Source organism: Ziziphus jujuba, chromosome 1 (genome assembly GCF_031755915.1).
Source record: "Ziziphus jujuba cultivar Dongzao chromosome 1, ASM3175591v1".
Lineage (NCBI taxonomy): Eukaryota > Viridiplantae > Streptophyta > Magnoliopsida > Rosales > Rhamnaceae > Ziziphus > Ziziphus jujuba.
The window spans coordinates 14,197,999-14,213,439 of record NC_083379.1 but is presented as its reverse complement, the minus strand read 5'-3'; the positions used below and the strand labels follow the sequence as shown (position 1 = coordinate 14,213,439).

At 32.5% G+C, this 15,441-nt stretch overlaps 1 protein-coding gene across 7 annotated transcripts; it reads left to right on the top strand.

The window, feature by feature from the left end:
* The first annotated feature begins 3,547 nt into the window (after positions 1-3,547).
* On the top strand, positions 3,548-14,789 carry LOC107418835 (protein ROOT HAIR DEFECTIVE 3 homolog 2). Of its 7 annotated transcripts, none has more exons than XM_060815740.1 (22): positions 3,550-3,850; positions 4,147-4,213; positions 4,314-4,416; positions 5,128-5,198; positions 5,858-5,921; positions 6,001-6,066; positions 6,177-6,224; positions 6,301-6,363; positions 6,481-6,576; positions 6,848-7,006; positions 7,087-7,155; positions 7,247-7,338; positions 8,012-8,090; positions 9,083-9,248; positions 10,902-11,026; positions 11,378-11,640; positions 11,746-11,845; positions 11,941-12,069; positions 12,157-12,261; positions 13,162-13,253; positions 13,359-13,389; positions 14,050-14,789. In XM_060815740.1, the coding sequence occupies exons 1-22, from the start codon at positions 3,703-3,705 to the stop codon at positions 14,275-14,277; spliced, it is 2,364 nt and encodes a 787-aa protein (XP_060671723.1). In that variant the 5' UTR covers positions 3,550-3,702; the 3' UTR covers positions 14,278-14,789. The 7 variants fall into 7 exon arrangements, with proteins under 7 accessions (XP_060671728.1, XP_060671723.1, XP_060671724.1 ...); XM_060815741.1 differs by having other exon boundaries at positions 3,552-3,850; positions 6,301-6,328; positions 6,482-6,576; positions 13,159-13,253; XM_060815734.1 differs by having other exon boundaries at positions 3,552-3,850; positions 13,159-13,253.
* Positions 14,790-15,441: the final 652 nt, after the last annotated feature.

The following is a 15,441-nucleotide window of genomic DNA, read 5'->3' as shown; positions in this document are numbered from 1 at the left end:
CTACATAACAATTATTTGGGGCATAAATCAATATAGACAAAGTTAAAGGTATTAGCAAGACCAACTCAATCTGCAAATAGAAATAACACAAAAAGTTATTCATATAGGTCATATTATCAGACAAAAGAAGAATTTCACAGATATGATTGCACTTACATGCTTTAGACCTTCATGCAAATGGTTCACTTCGTGTGATATGTGGCATTTAAGGGAATAAACTATTTCTGTTTCTAAGCTTTCTTCACCATTTTCTTGGCAATGCACCCTAGCATCCCAGCAGATCAATAACATATATTTAACATTTGCAAGAAATTTTAAGCTTTAGAATCATACTCGAAAAACACATATATAACCACAAAAATTTGTTATCTTCGGTCAATTACGAGCATCAATGTGAAAGAAACCAACCAGATTTACATGATTATAAACTTAAGCAAATATGATGTTCTTAATAACTGGACATAGAAGGACAAATTTTTTAAACACTCCGATAACCCTTTCAAAGAAGGATATAAATGTGAGTGTGTGTGCGTGTGCGTGTGAGATAGATTCATCTCTCCTAATGGTAACATAAATATAACTTCCATTTTTTTACACATGGTTCTTCCCCCGTTAATATTTAAAATCTCCATGGCTTGTAACTTGCAATTTCTCCTTGGTTGGACAAGAAAGTTCTTAGAAGCTAAATTGATTTTTTTTCAAGGTACCTGACCATTCAGTTTGTTCGTTTCTTCTGGAAGCTAAATTATTTGTCCTGCTGATGTAGGTGAACGTCCATGCATTTTAAACTTAAAGTGGGAAGTCAGACTTGAAATAGCTAATTCACAAAAAGCTAAAATCATGAAAGAAAAACAAGATCCTTAGCATGATTTTTAACTGGGACCATGTGTGAAATCGTGTAGACCAAGTTTTAAGTTTTAACTGGGACAAAAGATTTTATGAATTGCCTCCTTAGCATGAATTGTGAGATGCAAAGATCTATTTAATTTTCCAATCCGAAGGGAAGAAGAAAGGAACGAAAAAAAAATAAAATAGAAGTTGCTAACTCGAAATAAAATAAAATTATGAAAGATTTCCTTTCAATTTCAATCAATCAATAATCACTATAATAATAATAAGAAATATAATGATTTTTACCTGCAGAGCTTGGGACTTGGGAGGGCGACGAGTGGTGGCGAATGGCGATTGGCGAGAGGGCGACGAGTGGACTGGGTCCGGTGCCGGCGGTTGTTCAAGTGGTGGCGTTGCTTGGGAGTTCAATCGGGTGGTGGCTGGCCGGAGGATGCTGCCTGCGAGTGGCGACTGGCGACGCGAATGCTAGGGCTTCAATTTCGTTTTGTGAGAATCTAAGATTGTGTTGACTGTTGAGTGCTGTCACTGTTGTGTATTGTGTTTTCATCTTGAAATCCAACGGTGGTAATTAGATGGTGAGAGATCAATGGCTTACAAAATTTCATAGAAATAATTTAATGAAAATAATTTTTGCAAAATGGCTCTTTGGGTATGAAACGGTTCGGTTCAGGTTGGGTGGGTTAAAATTCCTTCCAACCCGTAACCCAAACCGAAAATCTAACATTTTTATATGTATAACCCGACCCAAACCGACTAAACAATAAAAACCAACCCAAACCGACCCAAATTCTTCGGTTTGGTCGGTTTTGTCGGGTCAGGTCGGTTTTTGCCCACTCCTACTTTTAGGAAAAAAGTAGTACTTTTGCAAGTGTAGTTTTAAGGTTTATTTATTTTTTCTTATTTTAAAACCACTCGTCCTGCCAACTCTCATTTTATATGGCTTCTGTTTTTTCTTTTCTTTAAAGTTAAACACATTCTATAAAAATAATAAAATAACACAAAAGTTTCGTATTTAAGATTAAGAAAAAAAATAATATTTCGCAATATTTGATACTCGATATTATGGGTAAATTTAATATTTTTTAAAAAGTATATATTTTTATACATATTTTAATTATGTCAGTCAAATTAAAATTGTGCCCTCATAAATTATTTTTTTCCTTTTTTTTTTTTATCTTTGTTTTACTTGAGTGTATTTTTTTTATTTTTCTAATTTTACAATCAACATAATATGTACTAAAAGTTTCATAAATGTTGTTATTTCTCAGAGTTATGTAAATGTTTTTACTATTTAAGTGTTGTTAGATCAATTATTAAATATCTTTTGAAGTTTAAGAAAAAGTTATCAATTCTGTTAATTCATTAACTATTTCCTATTTAAAGTTTTGTATAAAATATATATGTTTTGACATTTTGGTTATTAAATAATTTTTTATATACATTTTATCTGCTTTTAAATAATACTGTACACTTGATGCATATACTAAACGTGCTCTTGTGATGTTGTTTTATTTTGTAATTTCATTATTTTTTTATTATAAAAAATGCATTGCATATTTCAAAATTGTTAAATATCAAACTACAAATAGTTTGAAAACCAAGTATACATCAAAAACTAATTTTTAAAGATCAAGTAAAAAAATCATGAGCCAAAGTACAACTATGATAGAATAGTTTAAAGATTATAAGAGCTAATAAACCAAAATCCAAATATATATATATATATATATATATATCACCATCATCTTTGTTAATATTTTATAAAGATATAATGTTATTTTATTTTGGTTTAACATTATAGCTAACAAATCCTCATTTATGATCAAATATTAAATTTAAAAATTTTCTAGTTGAAACCATCTATATAATTTTTTGTTAATACGATAGTTTTTATCTAAACCTACCATATATATTGTTATAGAACTATTATCTAAATATTTCTTTTGTCAATTATTATCTTATTTTTAACAGTTTTGTTATTTTTCTAATCAATTTATGTAGGTTACTTTTAATTGAAGACTATGTGGATAATGAAATTGGAGAAATTAATCAAAAATAAAAGTAAAAGGAAAAAAATAATTTAAGAAGGAAAAATTCTAATTTAAATGACAATTAAAATATGTATAAGAAATATTAAAGAAAAATTATTGTAAAAAGAAATTTGATTCCATCCATTCTTTTTAAGTTGTTTAACCCTTGAGTTTGATTAAAAAAATTTGAAAAAAAAAGAAAAGAAAGGAAATTCATATTACACGTCCCGAAAAAGAATGGGTTTCAAGAAAAATTAAAATTAAAAATTGCTTTAAAGATCATGTTGTGGATTAAATACTGCTCAACAAATGGGTAACAAAAATGGCAATTTCGTTATCAAATTCAAAAGACATGGTAATTGTCGTTATCTTATATTCCCAAAAACTGTAATACACATGTCACTGAATAAAACGAAGAGTGCCTATGCGAGTGTTTGAAGAGCGTATCGCTAGCACCCCTCGTTAGCGAAAAGGCGGTGGATTTTAAACTGTCTTTTCACAGTCATAACTCTGTTTCCTTAAAAGTACTTTGCACCCTACCAAACACAGAGCTTTTATTTTTTATTTTTTATTTTTATTCTTCCGCTATTGGTTGTTTCGAGACACGTAAGCACGGACAAAATGGGCTAACAACTCGCTTGAATGTCAAGGAACCTCTTTCGTTGCTCTCTCGCAAATTCATTTCTCTTTGTCCCACTCCTCTCTCTCTCTCTATAGACTATATATATAGACATACAGTGCTTCTATAGATACAAAAAACTGAAGTAGAGAGAAGGAAGCTCAGCTAAGAGTATTCGAACTTGTGGGGTTTTCGGAAGCCATGGAAGAAGATTGCTTTGCTACGCAACTCATCTACGGCGACGGCCAATTCAACCGTGATGGGCTCGAATGTTTGATCAAAAAAGTGAACTTGGCTGACTACGGACTCTCCTATGCCGTCGTTGCCATCGTGGGTCCTCAAAGCAGCGGTAATTTTTTATACTAATCAGTAACCCTATTCATTTTCCAGATTTATTTTTTCTTTTTTATTTTTTTCCCCCTTTCTTGCTTTTGAACTGGCAAAGTCTTCAATAACGAGTTCGGTTTGTAAAGATTTATCATTGAGAATGATTGCTAATGGGTTAGAAGCTGTTAGAATCGGGAAGTTTATAACAGTTTATTTATAAATTAAAAAAATTTAAAAAAATTTAAAAAAAAAAAAAAGGTTCCTTGTTTATTTATTAAAATTAATTTCTTTTATTGTTGTTATTATTTTTTTACACAGGTAAAAGCACGTTGTTGAATCATCTGTTCGAAACAAATTTCAGGGAGATGGATGCGTACAGGGGAAGGCAGGGATTTTGAGACCTTAACCAGTTATGGCATTTGGAAACAAGATGTGTTTTATGAGTTTCTTGTAAGTTTACTATGTGGTATTGGTATTTATTGCAGGAGTCAAACAACTAAGGGCATTTGGATTGCCAAGTGTATTGGCATTGAACCTTGCACCATTGCCTTGGATTTGGAGGGTACTGATAGCGGGGAAAGAGGAGAGGTAAATTGTTTTTTCTGTAAAAAGTTATCAATTTTGTTATGAAAAATGTAATGTGGGAGGTGGAGCTAGCAATGTGAAAATAGAGCTTCGCTGTGTTTGTTGGTGTTTGAATTATAGTTTTTGTATTATATAGTAGGTCATATTGATTAGAAAAAAGTCTAAAGCTGTTCTATAAGGTCTACAAGGCCTTCATTCTGGTTTTCTTCAAAACAACTAGAACAAGGAAGAAATTATACACAAGTGACACATTGATGAGTTCTTGAGGTTCCACGGCAAGAATTTTGTGCTCTTGCCTTTTGTTACCTTTCTCTTCTTCTTTATATGCATTGTTCCCTTCTTTCTTCAAAACACTTTCTTTGATTTTCTAGTTATATGCTTTGAGCTCTATATGCTAATATAATTTTTCTTCTAGGATTTTATAATATTCATAACATGTTTGATGTTATACTCTTTCCTTCCCACAAAGGTAATACACTGCTTTGTATTTTCACTTCCATCATAGTAGAAGTAGTGCTTTTGATCATTTTGGGAGATGCTGTATGTGATGTATGTGCACATTGACAGGAACCTTTCACGTGAACACTTATTTTTTTTATATTTTTTTTGTTTTATATATATATATTGTTTATATTAAGTGGAGCTATACCTTACTGTAGCTGAAAAGAATTTGTCAATGCTAATGCTTACTTTTGTAATTTTATTCCTTTCCAGGATGATACCACGTTCGAGAAACAAAGTGCCCTGTTTGCCTTGGCGATCTCAGACATCGTTCTGATTAACATGTATGCTCTTGGTTAAGCATTATTTCTTGGGAAATTTCATCTACTAACCAACATTAACAGACAAATTGTAAAATAACCCCCTTTTAAAAAACTTGAAAACTTTTTTATGACTTTTTCACATTCTTCACTAAATGTCATTAGTTATCAACTTTAGTATTTCAAAAGACCTCACCACCCACGACCGTATGTTCTTCCACTTTCAAGTTTAGGTTTGTCCTTGATAAATTTAATATGAAGTGCCTTATTTTCCCTTAGCAGTTCTAAATGTTGGACGGGTAAGTTGAATAACATGTAAGCTTGTTTGTTAAGCATTGATTTCTCATATGCTTTTGTGCTTCGTAAATTTAATGTTATCTTCAAGTAGTTGGTGTTAGGGGTCTCTTTGATCTGGCTAATGCTGGGAAGCTGTCAAGCATGCCTCAATATGAGCCTAGACCTTACATAACAACTTCTGAATGAAATTTTTCTTGAATGAACTAGAGAGTATTTTTCAGTGATGAAATTTTAGTTCAGATGTCCTCACATCTGATGTGCTAATGTATAAATGAAGTTCAAAGTGTATAAGTTCTCATTAAAAATTCATGTCACACATACATATATATGGATCTTTATACTGGGGTTAATATAAATATAAATCTTAAATTGAACATTATATACAGGTGGTGCCATGATATTGGCAGGGAGCAGGCTGCAAATAAACCTCTACTGAAAACAGTTTTTCAGGTGCTCTAAACAATGCTTTTCATCTCAAATCATCATTACTGAATAGGTTTATAACACTCTGGTTTCTATTTGTTGGAAGGTCATGATGCGTTTGTTCAGCCCCCGCAAAACGACTCTGTTGTTTGTTATACGTGACAAAACAAAGGTTTGGATGTCTTAACTGATCTTATTAGCAGGTTGTATGCAAATATTATGCCTTTTGAATATGCAACTTCCTGTTCCACATTAATTGCTTGTTCGTGTCATTCCATGTAGACTCCATTTGAATTTCTTGAGCCCATATTGAGGGAAGATATCCAAAAGGTAATTTATTCTCAATTCAGTTCTATATTGTTTTATGTCTTTTTTCAGGTTTTCTCATTGACTACAATTTTTGCAGATATGGCATGCAGTTCCTAAGCCCCATGGCCATGAAAATACCCACCTAAGTGAATTTTTTAATGTGAAACTCTCTCTCTCTATATATATATGTATGTGTGTGTGTGTGTGTGTATCTTGAGCTGTTCTTGTATTTCAATTGGTTATACTTGACTCTAATGGAGAATATTTTTACTTGAAGGTTGAGGTCGTAGCTTTGTCCAGTTATGAAGAGAAGGAGGAGAAGTTTAAGGAGGAGGTGGCCCATAATTTGAGATGCCACTTGCTATGTCTTACAGTTTATATTGCTCATCATTATCTTTTATTTTGTTGGTTTCAACTTCTTGAATTGTTGGTTTCTGTCCTGCTGAAAGTCTGATTATGAATGAAGGCGTTTTATTTGGGGGAAAAAAAAAATTGAAAATGAAACTTTAATTCCAGGAAACTCCATTTAAGTGTGAACTTTCACTATGTGGAAGTTTACTGTGATACTTAGATACTTTCTTTATAATTTGCTGTCTCATATAGGTTGCTTAGATACTTTCTTTATAATTTGCTGTCTCATATAGGTTGCTCAGCTTAGACAACGATTTATGCATTCTATTTCTCCTGGAGGGCTTGCTGGTGATAGGCGGGGTGTTGTCTCTGCCTCAGGGTTTTCTTTCAGTGCACAGCAGATATGGAAAGATATTAAAGAAAATAAAGACCTGGATCTTCCTGCTCACAAGGTTCAGTTATTTTTTGTTTTCATTTTTTTGAAAAAAAATTATGGTTTACATTATGCATAAAATGATTTTCTTTTTGTTAGGTTATGGTTGCCACTTTTCGTTGTGAAGAAATTGCTGGGGAAAAACTTGCCCAGTTGACCCTTGATGAGGTATATTGAATTCATCAATTGTCTGTTCCTTCTATCCTTCTGGAGTGATTGAAAAATTTTTTATTGGTTATTTTTTATGGACATGATATAGGGTTGGTTGGCTTTGGAGAAAGCTGTAGAAAGCGGTCCTATACCAGGTTTTGGGAAGAAGCTGAGCTCAATCTTAGAAAGATACCTTTCTGAGTAAGTTCTATTGTATCTGTCAAACATTCAACTTTTGAAGTTTGTTTTTTTTTGTTCTTTTATTTTACACTCCAATATCTTTGTTTGACTGCCATGTTTGCTTGATATACATAGTTGGCCAATTTTTAACGTCTCAAGCTTTTAGGAACAATAATAACTTATCATGGTAACAAACCCTAGTTATCTATCTGAGGTTATTTTAAAATCCTACTAACCCTTATTTTTATTAATTTACCATTTGAATATGTAAGGCTCGATTTCTGTCTAATAATTGGACAGGCTTACATGTGGGAGGTAGTGTTAAACTACTATGTTAGCTTGATGTACATTATTGGACTCATTTCTTTGGAGCATATGTAATATAGGTGTTCCAGATGGATGGTCCTTACCGTTATTATGGTTCATAATCATGCCTAAGGGTTATCTAGGGTTTAAAGTTGGGGGAGCAACTCTATGAAGAAGAGGGGGGGAGACTACGAGTGGTGGATGTGTCACATGTGCGTTTGGGTCAGAATTTTGTTGTTGTTGTTTGGAGCTGGTGTGAATTTATATGGTTTATACTTTTGGACCATCTTGAGCAGGTGTCATAAAATGGCGTATGTTTGTATGCACTCTATTGAATAGTCTCCTCATAACATTTCTTGCTTATGGCGTTTTTTGTTTCCTGAAATAGGTATGACAGCGAAACAATCTACTTTGATGAAGGTGTGAGAAATGTGAAACGAAAGCAATTAGAGTCAAAAGCATTAGATGTAAGGATGTGTTTCTGCTCAATTTTATCTTGTTAAAACATATATATAGTGTTTGTGTGTCTTTTCCATATCTTATTTCATTAAACCATATTTTGTTATGTGTCTATTTTGTTATGTGTCTCTGTTTGTGTCTATGTCTGTTCATGTGTGGAATGTGGGCTCATGAGCAGCCTCTTTCTCACTTGCACCTCTGACTCTAATATGCTCTCTCAGTCTTTTCTCTTTAAAATTATCTTTTAGGAACGAACATGGCCCTGATGTGTCTGCCAACACTAGGATCGCCCCTTTATTTCTTTCTTTCTCTCTCTCTCTCTCTCTCTCTCAAATTTGTTAATGAACTATGTAAGGTGCAAAGATGGATTCCACTTCCCAAGTCTTTATTTGAAACATGACAATGATGGAGAGTCTTTTGGGCCTTGATTAGTCCTTATTAGTTAATGCAGTACATACATAAATTCAACAGCTACAATTTAATATTTAATAACATAATGTTAAGCTTTAACAGGTACAATTTAATATTTAATAACATAGTGTTAAGCTTTCTTCAGTTTAGAAGATCTATTGTATTTAATTCTAGAACCTAAAAATAGAGTTTTTGAGGAACAGAATTCATTAAGAACTTGAACGAAATATATGCATATCAAATCTTTTGAGAAGTGTTGCAAATGCATATAATATAAGCATCATGCATTTTCAATACAATGTAGATGATATCCATGTCAATGTTGAATATTGTTTCACATAAAATTGGCATGTAGTATTAGGTCATTGTCAAAAGATCTTTGCATTTTGCTGCCCAACCAAAGGAGACCTTATTTCGATTTGAAGAGCTCTGTCATTGAACTTCCTTTCAAACCAGGGTCTTCATCTTACGTTTTTTCTGTTAGGAAATAGATATGCTTAGATGGATTCATAGACTAAGTAGTTCTATTAAATTTTATATTATTATGTATGCTGTTTGCTCAAGTCTTTGTTTTCTTTGGACTTTCCAGTTTCTTCACCCTGCGTATATTACCATGGTGGGGCATCTACACTCTAAAGCACTTGAAAATTTTAAAACTGGAGTGGAGAACTGGTTGGAAGAAGGAGAAGGATTTGCTGCATTGGTTCGAGCATGTAAGGAGTATTGCATCCTTGAGTTTGACCAAGGATGTGCAGGTAATACTGTTTGAGATGATACTACCATTCATCCTATCTTTGGCAATCAACTTGTATTTGTTATGCTGCTTCACATGGACATCATTTTCCTTTCAACAATTCCTTGTGCCTTAAATTGGTTAAACCTCTTTTTGGACAATCGTTTGAACCATATCATATAGGCTATTTCTCTTCTTATTCTCTATGGATCACTGTTTCTAGGAACTTTTGGTTAGTTCCGGGTATAGGATGGTAATGGGTAGTGGGTAATAACCTGCATGCAGAAATACATGCATAATATCATTCCCACCACAACTATAAGTAATCTAACCACAAAGGAGTAGAGAACAGCTATAAGAAAAGTAAACACCTTCCTAACATGGTTCAACAGGGAGTCTGAAGAGTAATACTGAGAAAAAATAGTGTTATTAAATTTTGGAAGAAGAGGAAGGGCTTGAGCTTCTTTGTAAGGGATCATTTATTTAGTTATGTTGCAATCTTCAATATCTATATCTTTTTGGGGTTGTGGGTTGGTTGGTTTGATTTATATGTAAATCTTAATTGTTTTTGAGCTTTGTTCTATTCTTACAAGATATGTTAGGATGGGCTTCTTGTCCTTTGTTATTGTTATAATGAAATCCTTTTGTTCATTATTGGAAATTATTGTTATTGATTTCTAATCTTGAAGTGAAAAAGGCATTGTCAGTGTTTTGGTTCTAGTTGCTGCCTAATAAAGAACAATTTCTACAGAATACAAGTTATTCAGTTTCATCCTTTTTCCAAAGTTGTATTTTTTCAATTTTAATCTTGCATCATATATGTATATATACATGATTTTTGTCTATTCAGGTAATCTGTGATTTTATTAATGAGGAATGTTTATGTGGCAAATGCTAAAGGTTGCCACATCTAGGTTTTTAGATGTAAATTGTCAATGCATCCAACGGCTAAGCACATGCTTTATTTAACTAAATCAGGGATCTTGGATAAGATAATTATTGTGTATATATATATATATATAGGGTAATGCTATGATGCGGTCCGCTTGCATGCGGACCCGCATCAAAGCCGACACTTTTAAGAAAAAGCATCGGCTTTTGCTGTATCTGTGTAACACCAAAGCTGATGCATCAGTTTTGGTGTTACACAGACACAGCAAAAGCCGACGCTTTTTAGTGCGGGTCCACATGCCGACGGACTGCACCATAGACACGCCCTACATATATATATATATATATATTAAAAAGAAGTCATCATTTCCTGCTATTTACATAAAGTTTGTCTGCATCTGTAATGTAACTGCATGTCATTTAAACAAGTTTGAAAGGTTTTTGTGCTATTATATGTTTATTATATTCTTCATCTCAAAGTTGCGGTTCTTTCTTACATATTATTTATTGTTAGAATAAATTAATTTGTAAATATTAGTACCACAGGATTCTGAAATTTCCGTTTGTGAATAATATTAAGTTTTGGTTTTCACAGAATCTGGTATTATTTGTTTTGTAAGAAAAGCATTCCTGATAATTAGTTACCATAACGTAGTATACCTTTTTTTTTTTTTTTTTTTTTTGTGGCTCTTTACTTGAAGTCACACTATATTTCCCTATATTACTGTTTTGTCGTATATCAAATGTTCATCTTCACTCGTTGAGCTATTCTCTTTCCTTCCAGATGCTTTCGTACAACTGGCTGGTTGGGATGCCTCAAAAATTAAGGAAAAACTTCAACGTGATATTGATGCACATGCATCATCATTTTGTAGTGCGAAGTTGTCGGACCTGATTGTCAACTATGAGGTAATATTGTGTTAATAAATAACAATGTTGTGACCATAAGTTTCTGGGTGGAATGGCTTTCAAGAATCAAAGCTGTTCCTAGGAGTTTTTGGTGATTTATTTTAAGAGTTTTGTGCCTTTAAAAGAGCTTTTGGGCCAAAGAAAGCATGTGAGGTTTTTAACTTTAATGAGATTGTCCTGACTTTTATTTTAAAATTTTTCTGCTGAATAAATGTAACTATCAATCTTATACCATTAAATATCCAAAATACTAATTGCAAAACTGTATCTTCTCCTTTTCTCTGATGGCTTAAACATAAAAGTAATAGCTATCTGAAACAACTCAAATAAGGCAACAATTTTGACTTGCAGAGGCAACTCTCTACTGCACTGACTGAACCTCTAGAGTCCCTCCTTGAATCTGGTGAAAGGGACACATGGACTTCAATAAGAAAGCTTCTTAAACGTGAAACTGAAGCTGCATTGTTGGAGTTCTTATCTGCTGTGGCTGGTTTTGAGTTGGATAAAGCAGACATTACAGCAATGGAGCAAAAGATAAGGGACTATGCAAGAAACGTTGTGGAGAGAAAAGCAAGAGAAGAAGCTGGAAAAGTTTTAATCCGCATGAAGAATAGGTCAATAACTGATGGATCTCTTGATTATAATTATTATATATATATATATATATATATTTTATGTTTTGACATTTCAACTGCTTATGATTATTGATATTTTATCAGGTTCTCAATGGTCTTCAATTATGGCTGTGATTCAATACCTAGGGTTTGGACTGCTGGGAAAGAAGACATTAAAACTATCACAAAGGAGGCTCGTTCAGCGGTAGTTGGCTAGATATTTAAAGGATGAAATGAAAGTTTCATGTTATCTACCTTTTGCTTGAAAATAATTTGAGTGCCTTTTATTCAAAATTGCAGTCTCTGAAGCTTTTATCCGTTATTGCTGCCATTCGATTGGATGAGAAACCAGATAAGATTGAAAAAATACTTTTTTCTTCTCTGATGGATGGAACTACTGCTCCTCTTGCTTCAACCACCTGGGAAGAGGTACTTCGCCGGGGCATTGTTGGTTTCTCATAATGTTTTATTGTTTTATTATCAAACTCATATCTCATAACTATCAACTGCAATTAGGTTCCTTCAAAGGATACACTACTCACTCCTGTACGGTGCAAGTCTTTGTGGAAGCAGTTTAAAGCAGAGACTGAAAATAATGTCACTCGAGCACTTTCATATCAGGTAAAACTCTATTCCTTTCTTGTATTATAATCAATCTTGCAATTTGCACAACTAGCTTAACTGCTTTTACAATTATTAACTTACAGTGTTGTGTAAAAATTTATGGTTCATTTGATTTGGAAGTGATTTTGAGAAAACTATTTTGAAATGAATACATGTTACAAAAACTAAGCACCTAGGTTAAAGTGTCATATGGTGGTTCTTTGTTCTATTGTTGTCCTGTTTTATTCAGTTATGTCTTCTTTTGTTTTTTTGGTTTGGTTTTGTTTACAGTTGAGTTTATGGTTGAAGTATCATTACTAATGAAATTGTGCTCTTATGTTGCTTACCTATATTTGATTTGATAATCTTCCCAAATTTTCAACTTATTTCTGCATCTAGTTTGGGTGCTCTGCCCATAGATTCATCATCTTCTTCTTCTTTCCTAATTTCCCAGTTGCTTTGTTTATTTTATTTCTTTATTTATTTTTTCACTTCTATCGACTTTAGAATTATTCAAGTATCATTTAACCAAGCCAGAATCTCAAAGCTGTAACTTTGAAATCCTAATTACGTATGCCTAGCAATCTGAAAATTCTAATTTAACAATTGCCACCTCTTAGAGGAGCCCAAAACTGCCTGCATTTTCAGTCCTACTAGCCATAACATGACATTCACTTAATCTTGGGTACAATCCAATTTGCATCCAACGTTATTTGAAGAAGATATTTGGTAAAAAAATGCATGAAAACCTGAGTGCGGTTTTATGATGTGTGCAACTCTCTTTTTTTTGCTTTAATTTATCTTCTGTACCAGGTTGTCATTGGATCTTCTTGTGCCATGCTTGTCCATCTTTTTCTATTAGACCATTTTTTTTATTTTTTATTTTATATATATATATATATATATATATCTCAGAAGGCTTGTAGACGGAAAAACAACTGGGTGCCACCTATGTGGGCTATTGTGGCGATGATCGTTCTTGGTTTTAGTGAGTTAATGCTTCAATTGAGGTAAATATGGCCTTCAGAGTCTTTTTTAACTATTTTACGTTTGGTAAAGTTTTCTCATCTCAAGTTAACCATTTTGTTTATTGACGTTATCTTTAAATGAAATAGGAATCTTGATGGAGAGTTCCGTAATGGCACTGTGAGTAAAGATTCTCTCTCTCTCTCTCTCTCTCTCTCTTCCTAAGGAATGAATTTGCATGAGGTGTTACAAATCCTATATGATGCACACCGCTTATAATGAGTGGGCATGACCTTTTTGTTTTCTTTCTTCTTGTTAGATTGTAGTTCATATGCATTAAATTTGCAAAATACAACTGTCATGGCATGCTGTTTACTCGCTTTTTCTTCTACAATCAAGGGAATAACCACTTTCTAATTCTTTCCTTACTATTTCCTAAAGAATTGATTGATGCATATAATTATTATTATTATTATATTTTTTTTTTGTTGGGGTGTGTGTGTGTGTGTGTGTGTGTGTGGTTAAGTAGTTTCTAAAATATCTTCTGTGGCGTAAATATTTTGATTGTCTAAAGCTTGTCGTTTGTTTGTAAATTGGGTGAGAATTGTCTAAAGTCCCTAACAGTTTTACTCTGCGCGTAGACTTAAGTTATTAGAGTAAAGCCAATGGCATGGCTTTCAAGATATGAGAAACAATAGTAGTAGTAGTAGAATGTGACAATTCTGCGACAGAATGTGGCAAATATTTTTCAGTTTCCTTGTATCATGTTTTTCTCAGATTGGAAATATTTCATCTTCAAATAGAGACGATAAGATTAAAATTTTCATAATTGTTATTTAGGTGGCTGCAATTTTATCGGTTTCATCGAGGTTTCTTCCAACTGTCTTGAAGATCCCAAGGCCGCCTCCTGGGCTACCTCCAGCACCTCAAGCCCCACAACAATTGCACTCTGTTGTATCCCAGAGTTTCGGAAATCAAACTCCTCAGCCAAATCCAATGCCAAACTTTATTTCAGAGTCATCTGTATCATCATCTAATATTTCGTCCGACTGCAATGAATATTCGTGACGCAGGAAACTCTACATAAAAAAGCCTTCTCCTTTCAGACTCGAGTGGTTGCTCGGATGGCACCACAGCCCAGACTGTGAGAGTGGGTTCTCCTTTCAGACTCAGCCCAGACTGTGAGAGTGGGTTGTGAGAGTGGGTTCTTCTTTCAGACCCAGCCCCGACTGTGAGAGTGGGTTCTTCTTTCAGACTCAGCCCCGACTGTGAGAGTGGGTTGTCCTTTCAGACTCGAGTGGTGGCTCACAGAGCACCACAGCCCAGACTGTCAGAGTGGGTTCGAGTCTTGGGGGTAGGGGGCTCCTGGGGGAATGCCCCAAAAAAAAAAAAAAACCTTCTCCTTTCGTTCTGCTGTGAAATACCTTATTTTATTTTATTTTTGTATTTTTATTAATGAACTAGCATTAAGTTAGTTAATAAAATGAACCTTGGGATCTCGACCTTGAGCATTCACTGTAAGATTGTTCGGTCATATTTGAAAATTTATATAAAAATTTTATTGTTATTAAGTATATTTAGATCTGACTTTTTTTTTTAATTTATATAGTAAAAATTTGTTAAAAATTAAAAATTTGACACTTATATGTAAATACTATTTGATTATAAAATTCAAATTAAAAAATATTTATCGATCTAATTTTTTTCATACAAATCCTTTTTATGCCTATTTAATTTTATTTATTTATAGAATTTAAATTTAAATATATTTATATAATATTTTTTTATGAAATTTAAAATTTTTAAATGTATTTATATAATATTTTTTATCTATGAAATTTATATTTAAATATATTATTTAATTCCTTACAAATAATTAATATGTTTATATTAAAATCGTATAAGATAATATAATTATATTTATTATTGTTATTATTATTATTATTATTATTATTATTATAACTTAATTAACAATATAATGTAAAAATATTTAAAATACGTTTAATTAAGAAAACCATATATATGTAAATATAATTTATAATATATAATCTTATAATAACAAAAATATATATTTTGTACTTTCAATTTGCATTCTAGATATATAATATTCAACTGATCAACTTGCTGTTCAATTCACGTCTTTGATAATTATACTTATAATATTATAATAATAAATATATAGTTACTTATTATTAATAAATAATAATATATATTTATTATTATTTTATAATA

What these genes read in the sequence shown, in the direction of transcription:
- LOC107418835 (XM_060815734.1), top strand. Translation starts at nt 3,703, where the DNA reads ATGGAAGAAGATTGCTTTGCTACGCAACTCATCTACGGCGACGGCCAA. An exon ending in GACATCGTTCTGATTAACAT is followed by an intron (nt 5,199 to 5,857) that starts GTATGCTCTTGG and finishes CATTATATACAG; the next exon opens with GTGGTGCCATGATATTGGCA. An exon ending in TACTGAAAACAGTTTTTCAG is followed by an intron (nt 5,922 to 6,000) that starts GTGCTCTAAACA and finishes ATTTGTTGGAAG; the next exon opens with GTCATGATGCGTTTGTTCAG.